The 21958-nt window shown below is 33.1% G+C and overlaps 2 protein-coding genes across 7 annotated transcripts in view; one reads left to right on the plus strand and one right to left on the minus strand.

Moving 5' to 3' along the window:
- The window catches only part of LOC142357460 (adenylate kinase 7-like), a 72597-nt gene that overhangs the window by 26251 nt on the left and 24388 nt on the right, over positions 1 to 21958 (minus strand). The gene's annotated exons all lie outside the window — the stretch shown is intronic.
- The window catches only part of LOC142357489 (uncharacterized), a 35531-nt gene that overhangs the window by 5813 nt on the left and 7760 nt on the right, over positions 1 to 21958 (plus strand). Inside the window, exons 1-5 of one of the 3 annotated variants that reach the window (XM_075409120.1) lie at positions 2192 to 2805; positions 2956 to 3094; positions 11879 to 12469; positions 12527 to 12584; positions 13118 to 13189. In XM_075409120.1, the coding sequence (XP_075265235.1) occupies positions 3056 to 3094; positions 11879 to 12469; positions 12527 to 12584; positions 13118 to 13189 (760 nt within the window). In that variant the 5' untranslated portion in view covers positions 2192 to 2805; positions 2956 to 3055. Of the gene's footprint in view, positions 1 to 2191; positions 2806 to 2955; positions 3095 to 11878; positions 12585 to 13117; positions 13190 to 21958 lie in introns of those variants that run through there. The other 2 variants (XM_075409104.1, XM_075409113.1) reach the window with 2 other exon arrangements.

The raw sequence follows: 21958 nt of genomic DNA on the forward strand, positions 1-21958 counted from the left end.
TTAGGACCTGACCTTATTCATTTTTTAGAGCGGCTAAAAAGAACAACAAAGAACAAACAAAATTTCAATTGAAACTTGCCAGAAAACGCTGTCAAAACCGTCAAGCAAAATTTTGGCACTCAAAATATATTTGATTGCGCCTTCTTCATCATTAAAAAGACTAGGTAACAAGTAGACAAAAAAGCGAAGTGCTAAAGTATGTAATACTTTAATTTTTTTTTCGAAACAAAATTACATTCAATGTCATGAAAGGCACTAATTACAAAAAGAGCTATTTAAATATCGTCGTTTATTCATGAAAAGGAAACCCTCGAGACCTGTAATTATCCAGAATTTTTCTTGCATCTACAAAAAGAACGTCAAATATGACAAAAATCGAATTAATTTACTTTTTTTTTGTGAAAAAGCGGTGTCGAAGCCAGTAAGGTCATAACAAAATCTTTAAAAAAAAGATTTTGGGACACCAATCCCTTTTATTCCCTTGACACCCATAATGTCATATTTGACCTGTAATGAACTAACGAGATTAGGTAACAAAAAGAAACATAAAAAAAATTGCGAAGTTAAAAAAGTTTTTTTTTTCTTAATTTTGGAAAACGATGGGTTTGAAAGTCATAAAAGCCATCAGCTTTCTGCTAATATCAGAATATCGGTTTTTCTATTCTTCCATGAAAAGCCAATGAAAGCTATCACTATACAGGAAATTACATACGACCGAAACAACAAAGTATAAATGACAGTTAAGACAAAATTAAAAAATTCAATTGATTTCTTCAAGAAAGAGGCGTCGAGGCCATTAAAACGATGATTTATATCTTTCAGGATTTTAATATGTTCAATTGTGCTTTAATTTGAATGCTAATAAGGTGACATGAGAACTGTCAATAATGTGATAATGTGACAAAATTAGAAAAGGTGAAAACCTGGCAAATATCAAAACAAACAAAAATCTAAAATCTTGTAGTATCAAAGCCAGAAAACAATAATTTCAGGCTTAAAACTGCAATCGAGAATAAATGTTAACTCAGTAGAAAGAAGAAGTAGTCTTTTTCTGCTGACACTAAGCTGAAAGTTGAACAAATTAAGAAAAAAATAGAGGAAAAGTTAATTAAGCCATTATTTATTGAAAAGTCAATTATTTTTAAAAAAGAAACGACCGTAAACTTTCAATAAAAAAACTAAATGCATTAGCCTGGAGCTGTTTAGCAAGCGATTTGGTTGAACCTATCACTCCTGAGCTTTGATTTGATATGTTCTGTTCTTTATTATTAAAAAAAAGTCTTTTTTTTTAAAAAAAAAAAGACCGACTGATTACAACCCGATATTTTTTGGATTGTAACAGTCCAAGAATGGCCCAAAACTACCCCTGTTAATACCTATTGTCCGTTAAGAACAATTGATTTTTCGAATGTTGTAGATATAGAAAATTTCTGAGTTGAAACTCAAAATAAATTTTGCATTTTTGATAATCATCGAGTAAAGTTAGCAAAAAACGGCAAAGTTTTAACTACAAGGCATTCTCTGCGGACTCTGAAGTAGAAATAGCCCCCCTTTGAGTCTACAAAGATTGTATGAGTGTTGCTTGGGGGTGTACTGTAGGCAAATTTAATCAAAGTGGACTAAAGTAGCTTATTTCGTGCTATTGTTGATGAAAAAGGCTAAATTTTGAAATGTTTATCCAGATTTTTTGACCAAAAAATTAAATCAAAACAATCAACAATGCTTGTTCGTCTTCAAAAATAAAACCAACGACACTATTCTCAAAAATTATAACAAATTTTAGCAAAATTGACGAAAATTTAGGCAAAAATTCCGGAAAATGTGAATAAAAACAACGTGAATTCACTCTTCTTTTCTCAGAAGTTTAAGCCTCGATAACTCCCTGTAGAAAACGAAAATTAAAAAAATCTTTTTAATTCCATATTCTACGCTGGACGAGCTTTCTAATGATACCAGTCTCAACTCTCTACGATGAATATATCGAGCGGCGAAAATTCACTGAACAAAAAAAAAAAAAACCCAGTTGAGTATATAGTTCCTCCCCCCTCAAGAGGGTCGGAACAAAAAACATTTTTCATTTTCCTTTTTATAAAAAACTTCGCTTTTTTTGAATGACTGTGCAGTAATGACGTCCAGGCCATGTTACCGAAATCCGCACTTCTGGAAAAAACTACGTCTTGCTTTTTTTTAGTTTCCGAATAATAAATGGGTGCGAGTCAACTTTCCTAAAATTCCAGCTTCCATTGACATATTTGTTCATGCGTGATTATTTAATTAAATAAATAGCCCTTGGGTCCTTTGAATTGCTTTGTTTAATTTTGTTTATTTGAGACAAGGCATGATGAAATTGCAAGTGCTCTGCTAGAGTCTCCAGGATTGAATAAAAACCTACGCTCTCTTTCTCATCCGAGTATAAGAATGGATTTAGTTGAAAATACTAGGCAGGTTTTTATTGGAATCGGGGATCAATGAACCAGAATGCTATTTGATCTCTCTTAGAAAATCCTTTGGACTTATCAAAAATTCATGGATAAAAGTCTGGCCCAATAAAAATATCATTAAAGTGGGGGATATTGAGAAATTTTCCAATAAATAAATATCCTTCCTAGTTAAAGTAACATCGATCGAAAATAGCTAAAAAGTCAACCGGGAAATAAACAAGCTTCCGTATTTAAATCTGTCGTTTATGTAAATTGGCTAATTTATACCCAATTGGGGAGTATAACTAGCAGCATAAATTACCTCACCCAAAAAGTACTTGGCACACTAAGTAGCTCCTTTCCGCCTTTTTCACCCAGTTAGCAAGTAAGTACCCTTCACAATCAAAGGATAACTATCTAGGTCTACTACTCTATATTTGGCATCTGTTCCCAATTACGAAGGAGAAAAAACATTTTTAAATTCTCTTCAGTCAGACTCTAACTTATTTCGAATTCAGTCGGTGCGGCATTTCAGGGTACAATCGGGAATAATTCCGAGGGTCCAAACTCATCAACAATTCAGCCTCTGGGAGAACTTCGATCCTGGAGATTTGTACCCTAATTTTTGGGAAAAAATGGCACCACAAACACTTACCCTAGTCGCCCTGAGTCTGGTAAGATTCTTTCAAATCTGTTCACTGCACCCTTCATCTCTTAGCAAACATGCATCATCCACCTTTGCTAGAAAATTCATCAACCTGTACCCCAAAAAAGACCAACTCTGACATTAAAATATTGCACAATATTGCCCCCTAGCCTTATTTTTCTTGATACCAGATGACAAATTCAAACATTTTTTGCTAATTTATGTTCCAAACAGACGGAAGTTGAAAGTTGACCTCAAATTTTTCGTTAACATATTTTTTTTTACAAAAGTTAACCTCATTAGTTAAGCTGAAAGCCAAAGCCGATTGCACTCAATACTTCTCAAATGTCACTTTTTATTATGCAGATCTGAACTCTTCATAAGAGCACTTACAATAAAATTTTAAGATTCCGCGCAAGATGTCACAAAAAGCCAATTCCTATGAGCAATTATAAAATCTATGAGGGTTTAACAAGAAGGCGCCGTAATGTGCATTCGCATATGAAGTCCTGAAACCTCTCGCCCTGACACTTTGACCAGGTGTTATCAAATAGAGCATTAAAAATTTGACCAAGTTTTCGAGAAACAGACTTCAAAAGCTTAAAAATGTTCAAAAATTTCTTGACTTTTACGTTTTGCGAAAAAATTGGAAGTATAATTTGAAACTTCTGCAAATTTCGAACAAAAGACCTCAACAAAGTTGCCGTAAAAAGTATTCATTTTTGAACAAACATTTGTTTATTGAACAATTTTCCTATTTTTCAACAACCGATAAACAACGATACAGCGGCAGCACAATCTTCTAGTTGTCGAGCTTCAGCGATTTTATAAAATGTATCGATTTCTGATTTGTTGGAACCTTAACGTGTAACAAATATTATTACAGCGAATGGCATATTGTACTTGCTTGAAGACTTTTTTCAACGGTCCGAAAAATAAGAAAGTAAATTAATCAAAACGAAATGGTTTCACTTCTGAAACAATGGGGAAACTTCAGGAAAAAAAGAAGTAATAGAAATCCAGATAGCCAAAACGAAAATGGAACATAGATAATGTCCTCCTTATTGTTCCCGTTTCGGCATTTTTCAGTTCATAAATATAAACAATTGAATGATTCATGAGCAAATTGGACATGGGGGAAACAACTTCTCGACTTTATGAATCGACAAATTAGTTGCGATTCTCTAAAGTTACAATCACTGGAAAATATCACACGTTACAACTGTCAATGGCCTATACAGCAAACACAGAAAGAAATTTAAAGCAACTTCATAAACAATTAGTTTCAAAAGAAATCTTTTGTCAAAGCCATATATCGAAGAGACGCAGACATTAGATCTGCTTTGTGACCACACGAAAGACAAAATTTCAAGATAAGTGATGAATTACTCTGACCCAAGTTTACAATCTGATGCAGTGACAAAAAAACACAACAGAAAGATCCTGTTTTATATGTTCACCGAAAATGTACAAAAGCCGAATTAAAAATGAGCAAAAAAAACTTATTTGAAGTGGAAGTAACAGAAAAGTTTTGCGCGTTGTCCACAGCTATATTAGTTAGTTAATTAAATAATTTTAATCAATCTCTCAAGTCAACTTTAAATTAGAGTACTTTTCAACCAAAAAGTCGTTCGCTATGGAGGAAGGTTCAAAATTGTTTAACAATAACACAGTTGAGAAGAAAATAGAACATATCCAAAAATGTCTTAAGTTGGCTGAGTTACAAATACCAGAAAAAGTTTACAACCTCTATAGGTCCTCGGAATAATTTAACTTCTGAGAACTGGCGTCTCGGTGCTGTGATGAAAATTTCACACGCACTGAATTTTCTATTAAAATAATATGCATGGTTCTGCTTGAAACTAGCCGAAAATAGCTTAAGAATACTGCAAAAATGACCAATTAAGAATAATTTTAATACATATATAAGCAATGGGTCTACAAACCTTCACCATCTTAAATAACCATATGCAAAAACCATCCAACTGGAAAACTCTCAGCTATGATAATTGTAAAACTGAGACAAAGTGAAAAGCCAACATGAAAATTATGTCAACAATAAAGATCAAAAATCAAAAAAAAACTTTCATTAAAGTATTCTAAACTTAACAGTTTTTTCTAATGATATCATTTACACAATTTCAGGTTATATTGATATCGATCGTTTACAATTGACTGAACGAAAAAAAATGAGCAAATAGTACCGACCTTCTCCCTCTTGGCTTCCTTCCCTCTCACTCAACAAAACGGAGTAAAATGATAATCAGGCCAAAAAGCCACTGTGCCATAAAAAGCAAAACTCTATGCCATGCGAGATAAACAATTGTTCAAATTTTGAAAAAAAAAGAATCTAAGACAACCAACTCACCATCACATATATAAAAAAGAGAATTATGTAACTGCAAATTTGAAATCATTGCCACGAGACTCTAGAAATCTACTGAAATCCTGTTTCAAAAATGAAACTCAAAATTCATTCACTGTAAGATAAATTAATCTCTGTGTGTAAAACAACAATGGAGGTTCATAACCAATATACAGTAAAAGAAAGAATTAAGGGAGTAGATAATCAAATTTGGGATCCGAACAACAAGCTTCCCTGCACAAAAATCTTGTATTTCTCGCAGTGTTGCTAACACTACAAAATCTTGCAACTAAAGCATTAATTTTCAGTTATAAAAAACTGCTAAAATGAATCAAACAATACAGGCAAAAAATCGCTCAAAAATTATAAAAAGGCATATCATATGGATTTCCTCTTATTTTTCGGAAATTTGTCCACCAATTGCTCGAAGCAATTCTCGTTTCATTCAATTTGGTTTTTCTTATTTGCTATCATAAATCTTATATAGAGTACTACTAAATAGACTTCGACGGTTTCTTTTTTCTCTATTACAAGATAAAAAGGGATGGCAATGCCACAAAAATATATATTCGTTTGGCAATGCCACAAAAATTGAGTATTCGTTTAAAAATTGATCTATTTCGCAACCATTTGAAAAATTGAGTATTTTCGTAGACGAGCAGTAATATCAGGGCTGCTCTTGATCTCACAATGGATCTTTACGGTGAAAAAATTTTGGATATTAATGGGCGCGGCTTTTTGAAAAACAAATTCTGCATTTAAACATTTTATGTAAATTACTGAAAAGAGTTTCAAATCAGAGCTCAATTATTGGCAGATAATTCTGACAGAAAATGAAGCCTAGCAAACACGCATTATGGTTTCAGAGTTAAGGTCGTAGCTTTTATGTCTGACCACTTGTTTTCGTGAAAATTTATGCACTTCTCATGCATGGCTTTGATTGAATACTTTTTGTAGTTCAATGACGGAAACTCCCCAGTAAAAGTTCCAGTTGTCTTTTTCAAGAGTCTTAAGTTAGCTTAGACAATGCTTTCATTTGTTACCAAATGTCACTCACGACTTCGAAAATATTTGTTTTAAGAAAAAGTCGGTGAATTTTTGAACATTTCACTATTTTATTTTACTTCTCCCAACTTCTTGCGTAGACTCAGTAAAAACAGGCGTTAACCCATTTCTTGTGAGTCATTATTTGAGAACTTAAACATTTTAAAGTTAATTAACAATTTCTTGGTTTGGATACCACGAGTTCTCAATTTTTTTTAATATTGAGCTTCATTGCACATTTTAAAGGTTCATTTTGTTTCCTTGACGAATTACCACCTTATTTATTGGTCCAATCAAAAAGGCATAGTTGTGAAAAAGCACAGCAATGAAAAAAAGCGTATCTCAAAATGTTAACAGTTTTTGTTGAATAGTTAATGCTTCTGGGCTGAGACACAGTCCTCTTGCAAAATTTAATGGTATTTTTTAAAAAATTTTGCCTGTTTGTATTTATTTTTGTTGTTGTGGTATATATACCCAATAATGGTATGTCCTATTTACTTCACAAGGACGTACAAATGAACCTTTTTAAAATTTCAGTTTATAGCTCTTTGTTTTATTGACTTTCAAATTAACTTTAAATAAAAAAGATTTCTTCAAGTGTCTCCTTTTTGCTCTCATTTTTGTCACCATGCAACTCAATCTCAACAGAAAAAGTCTCAAACAATTTTGTTGATTTCAACATTATTTCTCTTTTAGTTATATGTCTTGACTGATCGCTTTGAAAATTTAAATGCATAAAAAATTTTCGAGATTTCTATGCTGTTCAATTTAATTTTTGGGTATCTTTTTCTTAAAACTTCTCCATAGTGCTTTTATAAGGAATACCCGTTGATGTTCAAATCAAGCCCAACTGCCCTCCTGGTGTGTTGTAACTTAATCTATCTCTTTTTGTTGAAATGTTATGTCTTCTATGACTTTTGAAAACATTTGTTTTCAAAAACATATTTGGATTTTTAAGCATCGCCATTTTTATATTCATTAAGCCGATTTTTAGCTTAGTCACTGTACATACAGGTCACAACTCGTTTCCAAAGAGCTATAAATTAATCTTTATACCGGTTTTGATTTCAACCTTTTGTTTCTCGGCTTTGTTACTACTGTTACTATGAGATTTCATAAAATGTTTGCATATATTTGTATATATGAGATTTGTATATATTTGTACATTCTAAAGAATTTTTGTTTTATAACATTAACGTTAGGCTCCATTGGCTTTCAAATACAGCGCAAATGAACATTTTCAATGCTCTTTGTCAGAATGGTTTTAACGGCTTTACTGACATTTTCGCGCAAATTTGAATTGAACTTCTCATTTTTGACGGTATTTTTCCTTTTTTAAGTCGTATGACGTATACTGGATAATGACAGGTCTCAATTGCTTCCTTTGGAGATATTAATGAATTAATGAACATTTTAATGATTTCAATTATTATCTAATGAGAAGAATCACTTTGAATTCAATTGATTTCAAAAAAAGAACAGTATTTTTGAACATCGCGCCTTTTTGCTCTATTTTGTCGAACTGGTACTCAGTCGGTTGAGGACAGGTACCATATCTACACTAATGAAGTATAGATTCATTTACTTTGTTTAGGTTCTATCTGATGCGAGTTTGATTTTTTAATGATTTTTTTAACACAGACATCGAATTTTGGTCGTAATTATTGTTCGTTATTTCACTATTGTCATTCTTTTTTCTAATAATCCTATTAATAAGAAGTTTCAACGGCTCTAAACCGTGGCATTACTTTATTCCTTTATTGGTTTATTGAACGATATGTGTGTTTTTGAAAATTTTCTATCTCTTCGTCATTTGGTAGCCAATTAAGTCAAGAATGTGGATGAGCGGGGTCGGAACATTATGTGCGCAGGCACATTACCGAGCCTCCTTGTTTGACACGAATGACTAATTGAGAACAAAAGCAACTGTTATGCCGTGGCTGCCCCTGTTCCTGTAGTGGTAGAGAAAAAACAAGGAACTCTTTTCAGACTGCTAGCAACATTTTGACATCATAGATGCGATCTGAACACCTAACTTTTTGGCAATGCGGATGTATCGCCAAAAATGTATCTAAATCATTTCCAACGGACCTTTTCTCAATAAAAATTGGTTGGTGAGATGATGCGCAATCGTACGTATCCAACCTAATTCCATATCAGCTGATTTAAGCAATCGAAAAGACACACTATGAGGGCAAATTCAACTATGAGGGCAAAAGGCAATGCACTGAAACACATGGAAATATCCAGAACAAAAATAAAACCAACAGAACAGCTCTCCCTTCAGTTCTTAGCAAAATTTAAAACGACCGAGCTTTCAGTGAACACAACTCGATATAATAACAATAAAATTTTGGTGATAAAACTATCTTCCTCATTTATAATTAAATCATAGAGTCAGTCAACAATAGTTCTTTTTCCGAACCATTAAGATAATCGCGTCCTCAATTTGTGGCCGTAAACCAACACAAACGGGTTTACAAATCACGGTGGTCGATCAACTCAGCCAAATTGCTACCGTTCCCTTTTGCTGAGGTCTCGGTCAATATTCCAGGAGTGGAATAAAACTTGCGCATAAAAAAATTCGTGAATGAAATGCTCGTCAATTTTTTTTATTAAAGCATAGTTTTGGGCTGTCTCGAAACATTTGCGCAATAGTTCAGTTGTAGTTTCGTACCAATTAGAAGTTTCTGTATATATAGTTGAGCGTGTTAAGCAAAACTGACATCGGCCCGTAGCCATTGATCAGTTATGATTCTAATACCCAATCCCCTAAGCTTAACTGGCAATGTAGCTTGAGTCCACGAAAATTCTGATGACGCAGCCTAGGCTAAGTTTCCAATGATTTGAGTTTTGTCAAAAGCAACCAAAATTTTAGCAAATTCAGGGCAAGTATTTAAAAATGATGAACAAGGTAAATGTTACCGAATTTAATCTAAAATTTGCTTCTAATCTCAAAACCTATCTGTTGTCTTTAACAACTTTTCTCAGCAAAAATATTTTCTTAAGAAAATCCCTCAACTCATCTAAACGCCAATTTTCCACAGCATTGGAAGAGAAGACGTCTAAACAGCTCACCAACCGCAATGGACATTGCATTTGAATTCTTTTATTTAAAAGCAGTAACTATAGCACAGCAGATTGACGAACAAAAACCACTGTCCCGATTGCGCTCAGAAGGTGCCAAGGATAACAGCTTCTAGATCCAGCTGATAATCCTTCGAGATTTAAAAGAATAATTTATTCAAGTACTTTTTTTTAAACTGATATGGGAAACAGATATTGTGAAAGCCCAGGCGTTGGCTCCTGAGGATGTCGGCAGTTCAACTCCTTGACAAATTTATTGTTCAAGGGAGTTTTCCCATCAAAATTAAGAAGTTTGGTAGCTTTTCCTATTTGATCTCAGATTCATTGTCACTTTTGATGATACTTCTCTGTCATCAGCAGATACGCAATAACGACACCCAGAATTTATTAATTATCTAATTAAATAGCACTCTGATTATCACATAGACCAAAACCTAGCATGAGATAAAAATTTTTGAACATTTTATGTTTTCAGTAACATTACAAGGTTAGCAAAAAACAGAAAACCTTGCATAAAACAAGAAAAACGCAACAAAAGAGCAAGCTCAAATTACCCAACTACAAATGTCGATATTGCACAAACCTATTCAGCAACAAACGCTATAATCATTTCATTTAGTAACGAAAACAGGCAAAAATGGAACAGCAACGAAAGTATTTTGGTCTTCGCAAAGTTTTCTGATTAATTTGATTAATAGCCGCCCTCATCTTCTCAGCCGGCTATTATAGCGCTCCTATTTTTTTTACTTCGAACTTTTTTTTCGCTTTACCCATTTTGCCGCTTTTTCGACATTTTGCGTGAAATATTTTTGACTTCTCTAGGCTAGTTTTACTCTTCTGTCATTCTGCTCAAAGTCCTTTTAAACAGCAGCTGCTAAGCAAAGCAATTCAAAATGAAGAGAGTCAGCATAAAAAATCAAACTCAGAAATAGAAACGGGACAAACCCATAAAGCCCATTTTTAGATGCCCGGTACTTGAACTTTGTTCTCATGTTTTAGTTACTATCTATAATGCTTATTGGTATTGATACTAGACCCTGTAGCCTCTTAGTGAGAGACAGCAGTATGTTCAATTACGAAATGACATCAAAATAAATCGCACTTAAAATGTTTTCATTCAAAAATCAATTTTTGTTGATATTTTCTTTTCTTTCAATCCCAATAGAGTTATGGGAATCAACGGCGGCTACTTTCCGGCAATCTGCCGGGTATGTTTAATTTTTGATTTTTATAATTTAGAATTTATAACATAAATTAGTAACGACAAAAGCGCACATATTTCAGCAAACATGACAAAAACGATAAGTTCGTCAAAGTTTACTGAGAAATGGGTGCAATTTTGAGAAAAAATATGCAATATAGAAACAAATATGCAATCTGCAATTTTTTGCATTACTTTATTATACTGTTGCTCTCATTAGATTACAAGTCACACTCTTATATCGCTACAATGAATACAGTAACAGTGTCGATAAAAGATTGTAAAAAACGTAACGTAGTCTAATGACGAATCCGAGCGTTAAAGTGTGACTTCTCCGGTATTTGGGGCAACTGTTTTTAAAACAACAAGAGTTGATTAAAAATTCGTGGATTCAAAAATTTTTATCACAACAGGAGTTAAATTAAAATTCGTGGATTCGAATATTTGTATCACAACAAGAGTTGATTAAAAATTCGTAAATTCAAAAATTGGAAATACTCCGTCCGTTTAACAATAGCACGAAAAAAAAGATCCAGTTCGATATTTATACTTGTGGTTAAAAATTTCAAAAAAGACATGAGCCAGTGATAGTAACTTCAACGTCTAAACATAAAATGGACTTCAAAGATAACCCAAAGCTTAATACTCTACGCGTATCACGAACGTTTGGTCGTTGAAAAAGCGTTGGTGATTTCGGACACTAGAAAGCCCTGAAAAGTATCAGTTCTTGTCAAAAGTTTCAAAAAATAATAAAAGAAACTTTTAGATAAAGAAATTTTTACTTTAGGCCAATCATGCATGCATTCGGAATACAATATGTTATTAATCGATCAGATGCCAAAATAAACAGCGTTTTTCTTTTCTTCTCTTCTTTCGGTATATCCATAAAATCTGAATTCTATCGAGCTCCCCTATCATTGGACCAGATAAAAATTATAACGACAATCTATACATTAGTTTCTGTAGATCGTCCTTGTCGTGCCAAGTCATTTATCTCATTGCTTGTAAAACAATTAAACTACCGAACAACCAAATAAAAACCACCAAAAAATGGAATTGATCGCAATTTTTTATAGAAAGGGGCAAAAATGTTCAACAGATTTTGGCTCGTTTAGATATTCTCAAGTATGTACTATTGCGTGGAATTCAATGACGAATTGAAACGAATGGATTTCAACGATGAAATGAAACGAATGGATTTTAACAACGAATTGAAGAAAAGAATGGATTTCAACGATGGAACAAAAAGAATGGATTTCAACGATGAAACGAAACGAATGGATTTTAACAACGAACTGAAGAAAAGAATGGATTTTAATGATGGAACAAAACGAATGGATTTCAACGAAGAAATGAAACGAATGGATTTTAACAACGAACTGAAAAAAAGGATGGATTTCAACAATGAGATGAAACGTATGGATTTCAACGATGGAACAAAAAGAATGGATTTCAACGATGGAACAAAAAGAATGGATTTCAACGATGGAACCAAACGAATGGATTTCAACGATGGAACCAAACGAATGGATTTCAACGATGAAATGAAACGTATGGATTTCAACAACGAACTCAACAAACGAATGGATTTCAACAACGAACTCAACAAACGAATGGATTTCAACAACGAGCTTGACAAACGAATGGATTTCAACAACGAAATTGATAAGCGAATGGATTTCAATGACGAGATGAAACGAATGGACTTTAACAATGAGCTCAAAAAACGAATGGACTTCAACGATGGCACGAAACGAATGGATTTCAACGACAAGTTGCTGAAAAACAAGAGAATGCAATTCAACGACGAGTTGGAGAAGCGTAAGTAAAGAATCAACTATGATCTAAAATTGAGTTGGTATTTATAATCTGTTTAAGATTACGTTGCAAGAGTTACATTTGCTCAAACAAATTTACTCAAAACTTTCACCATTTTCCAATACCATGTTTTAAGATTGGGGTTGTAAAGTTTGAGTGGACAGTTGTGACATTTTCCTAATAGATAACAGCTACCTGAAGAGGACAAATGTGACGAAGTACTGTCACTGTTTTCCACGAAAGGCCAAAACGTCCTCAAAATTACAAAATGTAACTTTTGCATCGTGTTGAAGTATCAACGGCTCCTTCATTCAGCTATGATGGAAAATCTAGCTGACAAACTGTTATTTAACATTTACTTAAGATCTATCGAAAAAATTGAGAAGTAAAAACTAATAAATACTCACTGTCGCTTGTCATTGCAGTTGCAATTAATTCGGATATATGACTGAGACACATTTATTCACTTACACAAATTGAAAGTACCCAACTTACAAATTCAAAATTTGAGTTTCATTTCTTTTCTTCTTTTCAAGGCTTCTATCTCACCCCGGCAGAAATACACAACCCTCGTTACCGCCAGCAAAATATGCGCTGGCACAATTATGGTTAGTAGAATTGACAGACTCATAAAAAGCGGCATCATTTTAGTTAACGGTCAATCAAAAGTGGACAGAGTATACCAAGGTACTTTTCCTCTATTAAAGGGCAAAGCAGCCCTACTTTAAAAAGTTGTACAAAAGGACCTTTACCATAGTCTGCCTGGTATAATTTGACAGATAAACTGGAATAAAATATTAACAGACCTCATTTCTATAATAGATTTCAGATCCTCCAGTCCTCCACGTGATCGAAATTTTAGTTTTCATGAGGGTACACATTTCTTCATTAATATGTATCCTTCGAGTGTCTTAATAAAAAGTTAGTTAACGATATTCATAATTGACTGAAGCAAAAACAGAAATCGCGACATTTTAAGAATCGACTGGTGCAGTAAGGTTGTGGAAATAAGAGGATATAAATCAGTCAAAATATACCGTATGGGCTACTCTGCTAACTTTGACGAACTAATAATCTGGGCCGCCATTAGATTTGCAATCACATTACACGTTTGCATTTTTCATCTCTAACACCTTCTATCTTTTCATTTCGCTTGCACGCGATCATATTTATGTTTATAACCCACAACATATCCAGAAACCAGTTATTTCTCTAGAAAAGTCTGAAAAATTTGTAATTTGAGAAGACCCAAAAAACATATTAAAAAAGGAGCTGGCAATTGATTTAAAAATTGCCTTTTACAATATGGGCTTAAGACCATTAAAAAATAAATGTAGAATCTTTCTCATGAATTCATTGATCTAAAAAGAAATCAGGTCTTCTAAAAATCTGGAGTTTTTATTGGGGGTTATGCTGGAGACAATTGGTCAAGATGAAGAAAAAATATGACAAAAACAAATATTATCACGAAAGTCCTTCCAAATATACCACAAAAAATTTTCAACTCCAACTCTCAAAAGTACACGAGCAGCGCCGTACAGACCTCCGGGTATGTGAAGCAGGTGAGTAAAAACTCCCGCGAAGTCATATCTCCTCTACCATGTTCGCAACTAATTTAGAAAAAACATACCCCTTAGATTAACAAAAATTGTCCCGTTTGATCCTCATATCAAGAACTGGGATAGCAATTGGGATTAAAAAACTGAAAAAAATGAAAACGCATTTTTGCAAACTATTCTGATAAAGCAAAATAATTTGATGTCATTCCGTAGATAAACATGCTCCTGATTCTTAGTGAGGCGATACAGTGGGTAGTATTAACATCAATAAGCATTAGAGATGACAAGTAAGAACTATAAGAACAAAGTTCAAGTATCGGGCATCTAAAATTGGGATTTATTGGTTTCCCGTTTCTAATCTTGATTTAGTTTTCATGACTCCGTTCAATTTAGATTGCGTTGCTGCAAAAAACTCTCTGTGCACAATGAACAGAAAATAAAACTAGTCTGGAGAAGTCAAAAAGTTTTCACGCAAAATGTTGTACAAGCCGTGACTCACAATAAAACGAAACATACTTTTAATCGGCGACATAAAAAAACAGCCGCAAAAAATCTGGAAACGACACCATGCAACGAAACGGCCATATCTTGTCACACAGCCCATGCACTTCCTGCACAGTTACACTAAGCGTTTGGAAATAAAAGTTTTGAAGAAAAACACAAAAGAGAAAATAAATGGACAAAAACTGATATAGATGTGACAAATTATTCTCTAAGTAGCGAATCAAATAGGACCACTGCCTTAAATACCTTAAATACCTGCAACACAAGTTTTTTGAAAAAAACAAAAAGAAATTGACTGACAATCTAACAAATCTAGCTCATAAAGAGAAAAACAGAGACGGGAAAACCCAAGGGAAAGGAGATGATGAACAACAAAGTAAAAAAATTCTCTAAAATATAGTCTGAAAAAATACACTACAAGATGCTAAAAAGCATTTCCCCAAGCAGTGTTCGGAAAGAATTTTTCATTATATCTTCTCTCCGATCAATCACTCACCCAATGTCAGCTAGATTCACTTGCAATGTCAGTCAATATCCATAGAAAAAAAATCAGTTACAGAAGATCCCAAATGTTATAGAAAATGAAGAAAACAAAAATTGCTCAAAAAAGCTTATATCTAGGCAAAATTTTAATAATAGATGAAAATTGAATCTTTAAGTCCAAGCTTTAGATAGCCTGAAATGCTTCAAAGCGCAATATTACTAGCTTAGATATTTGAGAGACAACTTCGACTGAAAACGCTGGAGTTCAAACTAAAAGACTGATTCGAAAATGCCGCACATAATCAAAAAATTTTCTACCCTAGCTGATGTTTTCCACACTATTTTTTATCAACCCCTCTTAAAAAGGCGACAGAAAACTCTTAAACTGAACAAAAAACTACTCTATCTTCTCTCTACTCTTCAAATTTCTTCGGCAGTTTGACCTAAGTACTTCGTTTTTGCGCATTTCACTTCCTGTATGAAAAACAAAGTTACCAATAAAAAAGCCGCTCCGCCAATATTGTTCTCCAAGTCAATAAAATGAAACTAGGGCCGCTAAATTAGCCGGCTGAGAAAATGAGGGTGGGCATTAATAAACAAGTTCAAAGTGTAACATATATTTTCATGCAAAACTAAGCTTCTTTAAACCAACCGCTGCAAATTTCAAATTTTTCGGCGATTTTCAAAATCCGCAAAAAAATTGAGAGAAAGAAGTATATATTGTCATTCCGTTTTTCTTGCGTTATAAACATATGAACATTTTTTTAAAAAAAAAAATCACCTTTGGTTGAAGAAAAATCATCTTTTCTATTGCTTGGCGCTGAACTTGGTCCAAAGCACTAACTTCAAAGCTGTTTCGGAAAGCAAAATTATCCCAATTGAATGACCCGTGAAGAACTATCATTTCGCAAGAAAGTAATACAAAATCACAATTATTGACAACCAATTCAAATTTGACGTTGTAGCATTTGTGTGCGATTAACCGGGTGAGCTTGTCGGTGACTTATTCTAAGTACTATGAATCTAATATGCAAAAATTTGAGCGAGTAAATAAATTTTGTCCATTTCCCACCTTCGAAAAGATTAAAAGCTTAGAATATCACTGCTCGGTTAATTACAATTAGCGATTGAGTGATCTGAAACCCCATATCTTTCCACATAAAAATGAACAACCGAGTGAATAGGACCAAAACTTCAAGATTCTGCGTCAAAAATGACTCGAAGGTCATTTAAACGCCACGTCTACGGAGCCACGATTAACTTGGGCAATAGATTCGAAAATTTTTATTTTGGGTATTTATCTCAGCTCCAACATACCTAATCGACCCCACTTAGTGGGGGGAGGAACTATGTACGCAAACGCGTTTTTTTTTCTATTTTTTGTTCAGTCAAATCTGGTCGATTGATATATCCATTGTAGATAATCATGAGTGATATCATTAGAAAGCTCATCGAGAGCAGAATTTCAAATTAATTTTTTAAATTTTTTTATTTGAGGAGTTATCAAGGATTAAAACTTTTGTGAACATTTCATATGTGGGTGTGATTTTTTGTTCACATTTAGCGTCATTTTTGCTTATTTTTACATTTTATTTTGTTTAAAAATGTTGATTCAAAAATTTACGATAAAATATGGACCAAATTTCTGTTTCTTAAAGACGAGCATTAACAAATGAGTCTAAATTTGGTCTCATGGGATAGCTGCTTTTAAAATTTTTCATATTTTTTTGTTTTTCTCATAGCATTCAGAGACAAGTCACTTTTTAATCAAGCTTCCATTATTGAAAAACTCAACTACGAACAAAAGAGTCCCAAAGAATATAATTTTTCTCAGGGAATTATTGCTCATGGTTTTTATGGCTCCAACTCTTTCTTTTCGTAATCTATAATGAGTTTTGTTTTGCCCGCAATTGATACATTTTTGTTGTCTTAAGGCTTATTCTGACTAACTAAAAACGCAATTGCCTTCCTAAATAGGTTTAAGTGATACTATTTAGTGCTTTGAAGGGATACCTAATGGCTGTCAAGATTTTGAAAGTATTTTTTAAAATGAAAGCTGCCCGCTTTTAAACTGAATTCTGTGAACTTGTTGGTCAGTCCCACCATTGACAAGACCCTTATGCTTAATTTGGAACCCAAAAATAGTCTGATTAGCGGATTCATTATATTGGAGCTTACGAAATAGATGACTCGAGTTTTCTATATTTTTTTGACTTCTATTTAAAAATTTGGCCCATTATTGAAGCCTGTCAAGCTATCACAATATTGTAGGTTCCCATTGGTTGAATAGATTCTGAGAAAAATATACAGAAGGTTATCAGCAACTAGCTTATGGTTTCAATGACTTTAATTTTTTTTAAACTTTTAGCAGTTTCTTTTTCGTTTTCCTGTTCTTTTCCATTTTTTTCTTTTCCGTTTTGCCTGTATTTGTTGTTTTGTAGTCCTAAGACGCATTCTGATTACTGAATGATCTCATTGGCTTCAAATCGAGGCATAGGCTAATGTGTTTGATGACTTTCGTTTAAAGCTTTTGGTTTCATTGGCTCTGATACTACGAGTTGTCTTTAAAATTTATTATTTTTGTAAATTAAATCAAACCTGTTGGTTTCTTTGAAATTTCATTATCCTAATACTGAGGAACCTCCTTGGTGATAAAAAGATATTTACTTTAACAAATCCAAAGTCTTCCCAGATTAAATTTTTTAAATTACATCAACAATTTTCTCGCGTTTTATTAACTTCCAGTTTCTGCCAGTAAATGTTATTCTGCATGTAGTCGTGAAGGTTTTCTGAACAATGGCAGAGTTCTCAGATAAATAGTTTTAAAAATATAAAGAAGTCATTCAAGGCCGTCAGGTGATAGTAATAGCCAATGGTTTTATTAATTTTTTTTTCTTTTCAAAATTTTAAGAAATTTTTTTTATTTTCCCCTTTTTGTTCTACTGGATTTATGGTACAATCAACCTTTTATATCCTGGAAACTATGAGTTTTCCTAAAAATTTTGTGAGTAATCAATTCTTGTGGGTTCCTTTTTTGTCGCACGAATTACAGTTCCCATTGATTTTCGGAATAATAACAAAGCCATTCCTATTAACAACAATTCCCATTGATTTTTTGAATGATTTTCCAAGCAAGTCCCATTGCAATGGAACCGAGTGGACACGTACAATCGTTTACATATATTTTAACTGATGTAATACAGATGATAAACGAAATAATAACATACGAAAATTAGATAGTAGTCGATGATCTTAGTGTATTCAAAACTTTGATTTCGTATATTGTTTGTAATTTTTTCTCTAAATCTGTCTGTGGCTATTTTCCAGTCCTGTTCTATGGATTATTCTCACGATATTTGGTTTCTTTAGTAATTATAAGTTCATTTATCTAGAAATGTTTAAAGTTAAATCTATGATGTTTATTATGACTGCTGTGATTATTCGTTTATAAAAAAAATTGAAACATTGAAATAGTGAAATATATTCGACTGGTGAAAGAGTCCCATCTTGGACAGTTTTCACCTGCTTTGTAGATACGTACAAGGGCATTTGAGAAAAGAAGGTTTACCTGATTGTTTTTTTAATTAAATAAAATTTGCTTTTATAATTAGAATATTTTCAGTAAATTTTTTGTTTTTGTGTTTTTGTGTAATTTGTATACTGACAGGCATCGTAAGTGTTCTAATGCCGCATGGCATTACACTTGCATTTATTATTTTGGGTTTGTCACGATTCTTAAACTGAAACATCTGTATTTGTTGATGGTCTTGTCTCGTAGTTTTGATAACTGCATGTTTAATCGGCCCTCAAAAGCGGCTTTGTTTACTTCGTTTAATGAAAATACTGAAATCAAATCATAGGTTCGAAATTCCGGAATGGCCTTAACCACTAAATTTTCAACTCTAACTTTCAGAAGTACACGAGCACCCCCGCCCCCACGCACACACGGGTACGTGAAGCACGTGAGTAAAAACTCACGGGAAGGCATTTCTCCACCAAGTTCATAACTTGGAATTGTTTTAGAAAAACATACCCCTTAGATTGCCAAAAATTGTCCCATTTGATCCTCATATCAAGAACTGGGATAACAATCGGGATTAAATACTGAAAAACATGAAAACAGTTTTTTGCACAAATATTCTGAAAAAAATTGATGTCATTCCGTAGTTAGACATTCTCCTGATTCTTAGTGAAGGCATATAGTGAATAGTGTCAACATCAATCAACATTAAAGATGACAACTAAGAACTATAAGAACAAAAATCATTTTAGGGCATCTAAAATTGGGATTAATCGGTTTCCCGTTTCTAATCGTGATTTAGTTTTCATGGCCCCCTTCATTCTAGATTGCTTTGTTGCAAAAAACGCTTGAGCAGAATGAACGAAGAATAAAACTAGCCTTGAAAACGCCAAATGTTGAACAAGCCGTGACTCACAACAAAAGGCAACTAACTTTTAATCGGCGACACAAAAAACAGACGCAAAAATTCCGGAAACAACTCCATGCAATGAAACGGCCATAATTTGTCACACAGCCCATGCACCTCCTACACAGTTACACTAAGCGTTTTGAAAGAAAAAAACAGAAGAGAAAAAAAGCGACAAAACTGGTATAGATGTGATAAAATATTCTCTAAGTAACACAAGTTTTTTGAAAATAAAAAGAAAAAGAAATTGACAGACAATCTATTAAATCTAGCTCATAAAGGGAAAAACAGAGACGGGAAAACCCAAGGGAAAGGTGATGATGAAAAACAAAGTAAAAAAATTCTCTAAAAAATACTCTGGCAAAATACTCTATAAGATGCTAAAAAGCATTTTCCCAAGCATTAGTCGTAGAGAATTTTATATTACATCTTCTGTCCGATCAATCACTAACCCAATTTTTGGCAGAAAATTGTCAAACATCAATTAAAAATTCAAAAAGATAAAAAAAACAAAAAAAATGTAAAATTTATTTCAGTGAAAGGTGCAATGTTAAAAATCTACTTGCAAAGTCAGCCAAACTTGACAGAATAAAAAAAATCAGTGGCAAAAGACCCCACATGTTATAGAAAACGAAGAAAAAAAAATTGCTCAAAAGAGCTTAAATCTAAGCGAAATGGTAAAAGTAGGTGAAAATTGAATCTTTAAGTCCAAGCTTCAGATAGCCAAAAATGCTTCAAAGAGCAATAATACCAGCTTAGATAATTGAGAGACGACGTTGAGTGAAAATGTTGGGGTTCAAACTAAAAAAGTGATTCGAAAATGCCGCACCTGATGAAAAAATCGTTACCCTATCTGATTTTTTACACACTACTTTTCTCAATCTCTCTTAAAACGGCGACACAAAACTCTTAAAATAAACATAAAACTACTCTATCTGATCTCTGCTCTTTAAATTTTTTCGGCTTTTTTCGGCTGACCTGGTTTTTATGGCTTCAAAAATTTCTTTTCGTAATTTATAATGAGTTTTGTTTTGCCTGCAATTGATAAATTTTTGTAGTCGTAAGGTTTATTCTGTTTAACTTAAAGTACGTTTGGCTTCCTAAATAGGTTTAGAAGATACTATTTAGTGCTTTGAAGGGATACCTTATGACTGTCAAGATTTCGAAAGTATTGTTTTAAATAGAAAGCTGCCCGCTTTTTAAACTCATTTCGTCGAAAATGTTGGTCAGCGACACTATTGACAGGACCAATATGCTTCATTAGGAACCAAAAACTAGTCTGATTAGCGGGTTCATTACATTGGAGTTTACGAGTAAGATGACTCGAGTTTTTAAATTTTTTTTACTTCTGCTTAAAATTCCATTATTGAAGCCTGTCAAGCTATCACAATATTGCAGGTTCCCATTGGTTGAATAGATTATGAGAAAAACCTAAAGAATGTTATCAGCGACTAGCTTATGGTTTCAATGACTTCAAATTTTTCCTTTTTCACTTTTTCAGTTCTCAGTTTTGCCTGTATTTTTTGTTTTGTAGTCCTAAGACACATTCTGATTACTGAATGATCCCATTAGCTTCCAATCGATGAAAAGGCTAATGTGTTTAATGACTTTCATTGAAAGCTTTTGATTTCATTGGCTCTGATACTACTGAGTTGTCTTTAAAATTTGTGATTTTTTCAAATTAAAACATAATAGTTGGTTTCTTTGAAATCTCGTTATCCTAATACTGAGAAACCTCCTTGGTGATAAAAAGATATTTACTTTAACAAATCCAAAGTCTTCCCAGATTAAATTTAATTTTTAAATTACATCAACAATTTTCTCGCGTTTTTTTAACTTCCAGTTTCTGCCAGTAAATTTTGTACTTTATGTAGTCGTGAAGTTTTTTCTGATCAAGGGCAGGTCTCAATTAATTGGTGTTAAAAACAAAGAAGTAATTCAAGGCCGTAAGTTGATAGCAAAAGCCAGTGGTTTTATTAATTTTGATTTTTCTTTTCAAAACTTTTCAAGACATATTTTTTTTAATTTTTCCCTTTTTGTTCTATCGGTTTTATGGTACAATCGATCTTTTATATCCTGGAAACTATGAGTTGTCCTAAAAATTTTGTGAGTAATCAATTTTTGTGAGTTCCTTTTTTGTCGCACGAATAACAGTTCCCATTGATTTTCGCATTAATAACAAAGCCCCATTCCCAATAACAAAAAGTCCCTTTGGTTTTTCCAATGATTTTTTCGACAAGTCCCATTGCAAGTGACCAGAGTGAACACGTACAGTCTTTTATTTAAATATCAAATGAAATAATACAAATGATAAACGAAATAAAAACACAAAAATTAGATAGTAGTCGATGATCTTAGTGTATTCAAACTTTGATTTCGTATATTGTTTGTAAATTTTTCTCTA

The sequence above is a fragment of the Convolutriloba macropyga genome, chromosome 2 (assembly GCF_964194025.1).
Source record: "Convolutriloba macropyga chromosome 2, txConMacr16.3, whole genome shotgun sequence".
In the NCBI taxonomy this organism is placed as follows: Eukaryota; Metazoa; Xenacoelomorpha; order Acoela; family Convolutidae; genus Convolutriloba; species Convolutriloba macropyga.